The following is an 11,330-nucleotide window of genomic DNA, read 5'->3' as shown; positions in this document are numbered from 1 at the left end:
CTGATGCTGCTTGGCCTGCTGTGTTCATCCAGCTCTACACCTTGTTATCTCAGATTCTCCAACATCTGCAGTTCCTACTATCTCTTCCTAATATCTTTTTGGATTAATTAGGGGCATCAAGCCCTGGCTTTGAACTTACCTCACTGCATGGACAGTGAGCATTGAGGTACTGGCTCACTGGCCCACCCGATTAAATGAGCTTCAGTGTGATATTTCAGCAATATTGAAATGGTTTCAGCATGGAATCAATGCTGTAGCAGTCAAGAACAGTACATGGGAATAGGAGCATGGTGGTTCTGTCACTGGAACTGGGAACAGGGGCTAAAATCCTCAAAAGGCAGCTGGAAAGTTAACTGAGTCCAGGGTTAAAAAAACCACGGTGACCCACACAACTACCGATTTCCCTAAAAAAAGAATCAATCTGGTTTACTAATGATTCTCTTAAAAATAAACCTGTTGTCCTTATCAATACTCAACTCTAGACGCACAACAATGAAAATTTTGTTCAAGGCCTTCAGACATTTAAAAGGTGGGTCACTGCCAGCTATCTGTCAAGGCTAAATAACAACGGGCAGTTAATGTTGGACTTATTCAACACGCTTGTATCCATTAATTTAAAAAAAAACATACTGGAACTAACAGCCTGCAGAGTGTGAAGTAACATTCATTTTTATATTTAAAAATAAAATTTAATTACAGGATAAATTTTATTTCCAAGTTCTTTAATTCCCGCAGTCTCCTCTTGACATACAGTTAAGATGAGTCCAGTGCTATGAGAGTTAGTACTTGGTGTGCTGAAATTACTGCTGATGTCCAGTTAGCACATACCCTTATTCTTTTCACCAGCACCACTCACTAGTTACCTAGTGATTCTTGTATTGTTGGGGTTGTGTTGCCTTCACTGCTTTCCATGGCACTGTTTCTAGAAATTTTAATTGTTTAGTTCTCTGGAGGGTTATGGAGATGGGTAATTGAAGCAATAGGTTTAAATATGTTTTCTTAATTAAAATATAATTGTGCAGCAGATAACTTGCAACAATCTTTTTGTTCTCTACGGTCTTGCAGCTCTGAGTTTACTACCTCTGCCTATTTGCCTGAGAGCATAGTTGATCGCTCAGCACCAACACACACCAGGTGAAGCTGGATACCTCTATGAGAAAAGCCGTTATAGAAAAATATGTTGGTGGGGTGAGGCATAAACACTGGCCTGGACTGCTTGGGCTGAATTCTGTGTGCAAAGCAGTTGTGAATTTGCTACAAAATACTAGCAGATTGTACACAATGAATAGTGCAATGAAAAGATTTGTAGAACAGTGTGGTCAGGAATCATTTAGTGGCTTACACCAGCTGGCAGGTGGCAGCTCCACAGACCAAAAGCAAGCTTCTTATTTAGTTCGTCACGTTTGTTTCCCTAATGGATCATTGGTATGATGTGCCGTGGAGGACTGAGGTCCTGTATACTGCTGGTTACTGCCAAATTAAAAGGACAAGCTCTTAGAATTTCTTAGCATCCTGGACTGAATTGTACTGGGAGCTGTGGATAGTGGTAGCACAAAATATAGACTTTTCATTTCCTTCTTTCTCTGTGTCTCCCTGTGTGTCTCTCTCTCTCTGTGTGTCTCTCTCTCTCTGTGTCTCTCTCTCTCTCTGTGTCTCTCTCTCTCTCTGTCTCTCCCTCTGCTTCTCTCCCTCTGTCTCTGTCTGTCTGTCTCTCTCTCTCTCTAAGATAAAGGTGTAATTGTGGAACACCTTTCTATGTTTTGCTTTATGCAGGGTTTTTTCCACCTTCGATGGCATTGAGCTTACAGTGCTGCCTTGCAGGCGCCAGCAATCCTTCAGTCCCTTGTCCTAATGACTGTTCCAGCCGATGAGCATTGGCAGGGATCATAAGTTTTCCAGTCATCACCCCCAAATCCTCTGTGCTTGTTTTCCAGCAAGAGTTGCCAATGGCCATTGGTTCTGGCAATCCTGGCTTATTTTACCTGTACATGTTTTCCATTAGTATAATTTTAATTTTCTGTTTTTGTTTCAGGTGTACGCAGGTGATTCGATCGATTGGACCAAGGTCCCAGTTCAATCTGCATGCCCTTTAGTGTGTCAGCAAAGGCAAGCATACCCCACAGCTCGTATTAAAGAGCTATGAGCAGAGGTAGTGGCGGTGATAGAAGAGCACATAGAGGAAAAGCTAAAGGTTCTTATCGATATAACCACCCTCACGATCAGTACAGCTACAGTCATCTGGCTTTCAACCCCTCAATTCAAGGAACGGGAATAGATCATTTTCGAAGCCAGCAGATCCGGTTTCTCACGGGGCAGATCTCACAGGCACCTGCCTTTGTGTATCAGCAGCCGTACAGGATCCAGGTGTCATACCAGCAGAAGCAGCGGGTTTTCCGTCCGCCAGCCAAGAACTGGAACAACAACTTCAACCAGCAGCTGGTTAGGTATCCCCAGCCCCAAGCTCCCCCTGTCCAGAAAGTGAAGAAGGACCCCAAGACTGAGCCGGAATTAGAACACCTGTTCTCAAGGTTTGAGAATATCTCACTTGGTGGCAACGCTCGCCAGGATATCCTGTCTATTTTGGGAAAACTTAGATCGACAGAAAGATTACCAGCGCGTCAGATAGCCAGGCAGCTGTGCATTCAGAAAAAAATAGTCAACCGCATCTTGTACGGTTTGCTGAAGGAAAACCTAGTGCAGAAGGAAGGTGCATCAACCCCTCTGTGGCGCCTTGTGGGCCAAACAGAAACCAGAGAACAGGCTCGTGAAAGCAAGCGATCATCACCTGAGGGCATAGCTTTACCTCTGCCACCCAAGGAAGAGCAGCAAGCTTCTGACGACGAAGACAGCACTGACAGTAACATGACTGACCACTCCAACATGGGAGATGGTGAAACCCAAAAGAACAAAATCTTCTCCTTCCTCTTGGAGAAGGAGAAGGCTACTGCCCTTGAGATTGCCAAAAACATTGGACTGAAGTCAGCTCGGCAAATCAATCCCACCCTTCACTTGTTTGAAAATCAAGGTGATCTCTACAAGGAGTCTGCATTTCCACCGATTTGGACCCTTTCAGACAGAAAGAAAGAAGTGCTGCTAAGGAAGAAAAAGCTACTTGAATTGGGTGAGCCCAGAATTGAAACTTTGGAGCGAATACCTGTGACTGTTCAAGATGAAAGTGATGGTTCTCGAGAAGTCATTGAAGAGGTCAAAGTCAAGGAAGAGGGGAGTGTAGGCAATGGCCAGGCAGTTGCTCTTCAAGGGGAAGCAAATGATTTGCATTCCCTGTCCACTTCTGCTCCGCTGCTGCTCGATGTTAAGGTGGAGACCCATAAGGCCAATCATGCTGAGGCAGCCTACTATGACAGCACCACAGGAAATGGCCAGTGGGCGTCTGACGATATCCCTGACGACCTGAACATCATCAACCGTGTGAGTGAGGCTGGGGAGACGGTTGGTCTGCCGCAGGGTGTGTTGGCTGGCAAGCCTGGTGCTGATCAACACCCAACACTTTCACCAACCGACCGGCTTCGTGCCTGCTTAACGAAAAACCCAGTTAGTGGCCTCATGGAATATTCACAGGGCTCAGCATTGCAGTGTGAATTCATCCTACTCGCCCAGACAGGGCCATCCCATGACCCGCGGTAAGAGAACTCTTATATGCCTAGTGCGCTGACTCAGTTGATGTGTCCTTTCTTCCCTGAGGAATGTGATTATGTGGAGGAAGGGTGCAAGCTGCTACCTATGCACACTCAGCTGGTTTTCCTTGGTCCTAGAGGTGGGCAGGGCCCAAGGTATCTAGGAAGCACGACAACTGTGGTGGATGGCTGACACAGGGTGTTACTTGGCTTTCGCTGTTTGTCATTGTTCCATTGTGCTGGAAGTACCAAATTCTTTATAGTTTGTCTCCTCCCATGCTGCAAGGAATTTTGCTCCATTGTTCCGATATCTGTCCCTCTGCCAGGAAATAGACACTAACTGGGGTCACCACGAGAACCACTGGATAGGTCTTGAAGTGAGAGGCTGTAGATCCAGAGACAGTTTCAAATTGACCTCCTTTTCACTGCTGAAGTAGGAGTTAGGGCCCTACTGGCAAGCAAGGTCAGAACCACCTCACAACTTTCAAACCCTTGCCTCTGATGAAATAGGCCACTGGGACTTGATTTTGATACTGTGCAGAAAAACCACTTGAGTGGAGTGAACATTAGAACGTGAGGCATTCAGCCCCTTCAGCCTGCACTGTCAGTCAGTTAAATTGCAGCTGATCAGCATTTCAACTCCATCTACCAGTTTTCATAACTCCATTTACTTGATTATTACATTTTCACTTGACCCCACCTTTTTTAAAAAAGAGATGAAAATTCCAATTTTTCCACCACCCTTACTGAAGAGGAGTACTTTTTAACATCACAAATGAATCATCTGACTGTGTTTCTCTAAGATTGTGTCCTTTGTTCTGAACCATTCCTGCTGGGAAAACTGTTTACGATCAGTTTGCCCCCTCCCTCGATCACAAACATGCCAGTTAAATGACCGTGGATCTCAGAAGGAGCCGTCTAAAATTAGGAAACCTGAGCAAATAAAGGAGATGTTTGCAACTGGATGGCCTTGCCAATTGGCAAGCTTTCCATCTTAGCTTAGTTGGCAGGAGAGGGGTCTTTGTTCTAGAGCTTGATTCTAAACTCAACTTGCTGTCAGCTGCTTGGAAATCTGAACTGGGAAAAGTATACTGACAGTATATATCAATATCTGAAATGGAGAATGTTTGGCACAGACTTCTTCTTTCACAACTTTGTGTAACTTTAGCATCCACAAATGGCACAGTTCTCCTTTCCACTTGTGGTTGTTCCACTGACATGCAGTTAATTGAAACCTGATCTGTATTTCCCCTCTCTTAACCCATTCTACTGTACTTCATTCAACACTCCTACCCAACAAAAATTCATATTCATCCATCTGAGTTTTGAAGGCTCCAGTTAACCTATCCCACTCGCCACCCAGGAGAAGAGAGTGATTTTCACACTTGTAATTGAAGCCACTGGTCATTGGATTCAATGCAGTCCTGTACTTGAGGCCACATTATTGAATTATTCATCATTTAGTATTAATTACCGCAAAATTGACACTTCCTCCTTCAAATAAGATGAACATTGGTAGTAGGTTGTATCGTCTAAGTCTGTAGAAAGAGATTTTCTCTAAATCTAAAGATGCTCTTGTGTCTAGTCTGGGTTTTGCTTTGAGACGGAACAACGCTTCTATTCAGAAATTGCTGGAGAAACTCAGCAAGTCTGGCAGCATCTGTGGAGTGAAAGCAGTGAAGGAGGGTCACTGGACTCGAAATGTTAACCCTGCTTTCCATCTTCAGATGCTGCCAGACTTGCTGAGTTTCTCCAGCAATTTCAGTTTTTGTTTTACAAATGCAGTTCTCTTGTTTTATTTATAACACTTATATCCACGTTGATTTTGTATATAACAGAATTATCGTGTTCTTGTGTGGCTGCTTCTCTCGGAAACTGGATAAGTTTGAAGAATTACCTAACCTGTGTGGTTTAGCACCACACTTGGTGCTATATTGATATAGCCGAGAAACATAGACTTTTTTCCTCACATGAGAAGCCTTATTACTGGGTACCTGTTGCTGCAAATGCATGTTTAAATCAAGCTGTGAGAAACATGCCTGATTCGGAACCCCTGTAAATGTTAGGCCAATGCTTTAAGACTGCCCAAGATAATGTTACGAAGCAGGGGACGACACCTCTCTGATAATTAAAACCGAAACACCCAGAGAAGCTCGCCTCGCCTTGTAATCTGTTAAAGCAAGTGTGAAAAGTGGTAAAACCTGCCTCTCACCACCACCCCACCCCCCCAAGCTGTTATAAAGAAGTAGTTAAATAAAAGAAATCCCTGATACTCACTTTATAATCAACAAGTAACATTTTTATTTATTGAACTCTAACAGTAAACAAATTAACAGAACTACTAACAAACTGAATAATTCCCCCTTAACTAATAAAACAAAATTCTAATGGTATGCTGTTCCAATAAATATAAGTCCCACTTATATAAACCAAATTAAATAAAAATTAAATTAAAACTTAATCTCTCAAAATTACATCCAGGATAAAACTATCATAGTGTTGTTTGCCTTCTCCGTTGTTCTCCAGTCAGGAACGTCTTCCTCCATTGAATTCGTGTGCCAGGAATGTTATTTATGAGTGCCGTCGTACCTTTATTTAGATGGTGCTTACTCTGAGAGCTTAGAGATTTGTAAGAGCCAGCGAGTTTCTCTTCAGATGGCGGTTTGCTCTCACATTGATTTTTTAAAATGCCCCTCTTCTTTTATACCCTTGACCTATTAATTTCTTACAATAGGATTGGTTCTAGGTTGTCAAAACTCAGGTTTAAATTTAATTGCAATTTGGTATCTAGGGCCTGGTTTAAATTAGTTGGCTACTTTCAAAAACCTGTTGTCTTGTAAAAATGTTGCTTTGCCTGCTAACAGTATAGCCTTTTGATACTGTGTTTCATTTTCAAGAACTCTGTGCATCTGCTGCTGCCTGCAGAGTTTATAAAAAATCTCCAAGCCTTAAAAAAACCTCATCTTTTAAAGGGACCACATATTCTTACCCCATATCATTTTACAAAAAAATTCTAAAGTCCTTCTTTCTAATTCACAAATACTATACCCAACTTAGCAACACCTCCCCCTCTCCCCTTAAGAAAAAAACCCCATCATGATGAAAAGATGGTTTTTTTCTAAATCCTACCGCTACTATTATTCGATACATAGGTCATTAACCTAAAGTTACACATTTCATACTATTTCTATATACATTGGACACTACTGTTTCTATCTTGTATACATATTTTCTTTTAAACCTGTGATAACACACCCTGCAATAACATTTTTATGACCCACAACATGTACATTCTGTGAATTAAATGCTTGTAACATAAGACTCCAATGAAATAGTCTGGTGTTCTTATCATTAAATCTTTCCAAAAATGTCAAAAGGTTGTGATCAGTTTACGCAACCATCTCTGATTCATTGTTTGCAACGCAAACATTAAGATGTTGTAAGTCTGGTACTAAACTCAATAACCCTTTTTCAACGGTTGGATATTTTTCTGGTGGATATTGAATTTTTTTGAAAAATAACCAATTGGCCTTTAAATTCCACAATCATCCTCCTGTAACAACATAGCTCCAACCTCTCTGTCACTTGTGTCAATGGCGACTTTAAAGGGTTTTGAGAAATTTGGCGTAGCTAAAACTGGTGCAGTGGTTAAAACTGCTTTTAAGTCTCATTCCTGCTGACATTGGTCTGTCCACTGGAATTTCATCAGCAGTGCCACCATGCTACTAATGTTTGGTACAAATTTTCCATAGAATTTGCTCAGTCCCGAAAATCATAGCACTTCTTTCTTTGAGGATGGTCTTGGAAATTCCTCGATGGTCTTCATCTTCATGTTCCTTGGTGTCATCCTTCCATGTCTAATGTTGTGTCCTAAGAACATCACATCCGCCTTCGTGAATTCTGTCTTTGCCAAATTTATGACCAACTTTGCCTTCCGTAATCCCTCGCTCTGCCAGATGCGACATGATCCATCAACAGATAGCTAAAGATCACTAAGTGATCCATATCGATAGCACAATTAGTCAATCCTACAACAACTCTCTTCATATTTCTTTGAAATGTGGCTGGTGTATTCTTCATTCCAAAGGGCATTACTTTAAATTGATAAAGCCCATTTGGGGCCACAAGTAAAGAAACTTCTTTCGCTCTCTTCGACAAATCTACTTACCAGTAACCATAAAGTAATCCGACTTTGTGATAGAAGTGGCTTGTCCAACTTTTTCCACGCAGTCCTTCAGCCTTGGAATTGGGTGCGAATCTGATTTAATCACAGCGTTGACCTTCCTATAATCTACACCATCATTGAATACCATCAGATTTGGGAACCAACGCGTTCGGCGGACTCCACATGCTTTGACTCAGCTTTTGATGTCTTCTTGGAGCATAGCTTCCACTTCCTTCTGTACCTGGGCTGCTTTGAGAGGATTAAGCCTTTAGGGTGTTTTTTTTTTTTTGGAACAGCATTCCCTGCGTTAACCTCGTGTACAGTTGTGTTAGTCCTCCCCATTCTATTTCTACACATGTCATTATAGTGCTGCAACAAGCCTTTCAATTCAGTTCTCAGTTCCTGTGACAGACAGCTTACTACCTTATCCCATTCTTTAAGGACTTCCTCATTACTTAATTTATGCTGAGGCACATCAAAATCTAAATTATCTGGATTTTATTTCTTGAGTCGCAGTAACTAATACCTGTTTCTCCAGTTCCCTTTCCCTGTCATAGTAAGGTTTCATCATTTTCACATGACGATAAATTTTTTTTTCCTGTCTGGCATCTTTACCAGATAATTCACCTGAAGTAACTTCCTCTCAATCTGATTGGGACCACTAAAACTTGCTTTGAAGGGATCTCCTATCACTGGTAATAGCACCAATACTTTATCCCCGCGGGCCAAGTATAAATTTTAGATTTCTTATCTGCTTTTTGCTTCATTATGTACTATGCCACCTTCAAATCTTGTCTAGCTAATTCACCTACTCTGTTTAATCTTCCTCTCACCTCAGATACATAATCCAACAGTGAGATCTCTACTTCAGACCAATCAACTTTCCTTAATTAATCTTAAGGGCCCTCTTGTGTCCAAATCTCAATTTAAATGGAGTAAACAGAGTTGATTCATTTGGAGCATCTCTAAAAACAAACAATATAAATGGGATACCTTTATCCCAATCATTTGGGTAATCCTGGCAATAAGCCCTCAGCATTGTGTTTAGGGTCTGATGCCACCTTTCCAGTGCTCCCTGGGATTCAGCATGGTATGCACTTAGTTTAAAGTATTGGTTGCCTAAACTATCCATGACCACCTCAAATAGTTTTGACAGTAAAATTGGACCCTTGGTCTGACTGAATCTTCCTAGGTGGTACATAACGGGGAAAGAAAGCAAGCAACTCCTTGTCATTCCATAATGGAATTGCCTCCAAAAATCTGGTAGATACATCCATTATGGATAGCAAATACTGGTTCCCACTTTTGGTTTTAGGGAAGGCATCTACACAATCAATCATAACCCGTGTAAAAGATTCTTCAAATGCGGGAATTGGTGCCAAAGGTTTTATTACTACCTGTGGCTTTCCTATTATCTGACATGTATGAGAGGTACAGTAAAATTCAACCACATCCTTATGTAATCCAGGCCAATAGAAATGCTTCTGTATCTTAGCCTGAGACTTTCTCACTCCTAGTTGACCTCCTACAGGTAATTTGTATGCTACCCACAATACCAGTTGTCTGTATGCTACCGCCAACTCAGTCTCGTAAACATCTGCCCATTTCTGTTCTACACTAACCTGCCAAGGTCTACATTTCCTCCTTAAGATTTTATTCTTGAGGTAATAACATTCTGGAATACATTCTGATTCCTTTTCCAAATAGGTTTTATGATATAAATCCTTTATCGTCTCATCTTTCTGTTGTATCTCTATAAATCTTTCAGAACTGAACACCTCTGCCTGATCCTCTACCTGCTTGGGTTCTTCCTTTACCATTTCATCAAACAGGGTGTCAGCTAACTGGACCTCAACTCTTTCGTCTTTCTCTTTAGTTTTCCTTCCTTGCTTTAACTTAGGACTGTGGGATCTTGTCACCACACAGTCCAGAAAAATTCCAGAATATTTTTCTTTTAACTGCTCAGTTCCCTGGTTTTCTTTAGGCTTCTCTGCTACAATGGGCATCACTCCCACCTGTGATCCAGCTATATCATTCCCAAGAACAAACTGTATTCATGGAATAGACCATCTTTCAATCGCTCCCACTAACGCTTCCCCAGTCTTGATTGGACTTTCCAGCCTTATCTTACACAGGGAAACGCTAAATTCTTTCCATTTTTTTCCACCAATTATCACTCTCTTTCATGTAACATTTCAGAAGGAGTGTAAATACTTCCATCTCTTACTATTAGAGACTGATCAGCTCCCATACCTCTCAATATTTTAACTTCTTTACCATCTCCCCTTGTCCTTCCTGAGTAAACTGTACCCACAGAGGTGAAGTCTTTGAAGAGATTGGGCACTGTCTTACTATACATCTCTTATTAGGCTGTGCACTCTCTTGCAGCTCCTCGACTTCTCATGGGATTTCCTTCGCTACTTCAACTAATCTCACTGGTTTAGCCTCCTTTAACACATCCTGTTCCCCAGTGCGTTTCTTAAACCACCAGCACTGTGACTTTCGGTGTCCCCCTCTATTACAGTGGAAACACCTGAGGCCTTTCACCTCTTTTCCACCCTCTTGGGTTCCTATTTTTCACATATGGTAAACCGTTCCCAGTGTGATCTACTTTTTGTTTCCATTGATGGATCTCCCTTTTTCCCAATTTCTATCACTCACGGAATGAAATTGCTGTTGGAGACTAGATTTCAACTTACACACTAATGCGTATTCAGCACTATCCCTGCAGCTGTTCTTGCTGTTTTAACTTTCTGTTCCTCAACATGAGTTCTTATCACTTCCAGAAGTGAATTTTTGAACTCCTCCAGCAGAATAATCTCTCTAAGGTCCTCATATCTTTTCCACATTTAATGCTCTTACCCATTTATTGAATTTGCTCTGTTTAATTCTTTCAAACTTGACATGAATCTGACCTGGTTCCTTCCTTATATTTCTGAACCATTGTCTATATGCTTCTGATACCAATTCGTATGCACTCAAAATAGCCCATTTTACTACTTCATATTCTTCTGACAGCCCTGACTACCAACTTGGTCTGAATTAACATTACCCGCACAGTCTCTGGCCAGTTCATCTGTTTAGCCAATTTCTGAAAGGAAATAAAAAATGCTTCTACATCTTTTTCATCAAATTTTGGTAATGTTAGGACATATTTGTATATATTCCCTACCAGGCTGTTAGCTACGATGAGTTTGTTCATTCTCACTTCTATCTTATACTTTTACTTCTGCCACTTGAAGTCTTTTTGCTTTAAGTTCCAACTTCATTTTTTCCAACTAGAACATTCTTTTCCTTTCTTCTGTCCTGGCCCTCCTTCCCTTTTCTTCATTTTTTAACTCCAATTATCTAATTTTCTATTTAATTTTTTGTAACTCCGGTGCACTTTCCTGTTTCTCTTGTATACCTAAATGCTTGACCATCTCCTCTACAATTTCATCTTTCCTCTTCTCCCTTGCTAAAACCAAATCTAGCCTGTTAGCTAAGTCTAAAAATATATCCTTCCTCTGTCTTCCTAAACTTCCTTGGCA

At 41.3% G+C, this 11,330-nt stretch overlaps 1 protein-coding gene across 5 annotated transcripts in view; it reads left to right on the top strand.

Annotated features, from left to right (window-relative positions):
• Positions 1–11,330, top strand: part of adar (adenosine deaminase RNA specific) — a 144,927-nt gene that overhangs the window by 32,874 nt on the left and 100,723 nt on the right. For all 5 annotated transcript variants that reach the window (XM_048620447.1, XM_020512204.2, XM_048620448.1 and 2 more), the window contains one exon: positions 2,033–3,641. In XM_048620447.1, the coding sequence (XP_048476404.1) occupies positions 2,140–3,641 (1,502 nt within the window). In that variant the 5' untranslated portion in view covers positions 2,033–2,139. The remainder of the gene's footprint in view (positions 1–2,032; positions 3,642–11,330) is intronic.

Source organism: Rhincodon typus, chromosome 46 (assembly GCF_021869965.1).
Source record: "Rhincodon typus isolate 14 chromosome 46, sRhiTyp1.1, whole genome shotgun sequence".
NCBI lineage: Eukaryota > Metazoa > Chordata > Chondrichthyes > Orectolobiformes > Rhincodontidae > Rhincodon > Rhincodon typus.
The sequence above is the reverse complement of the archived record's forward strand: the minus strand, read 5'-3'. Positions and strand labels throughout refer to the sequence as shown.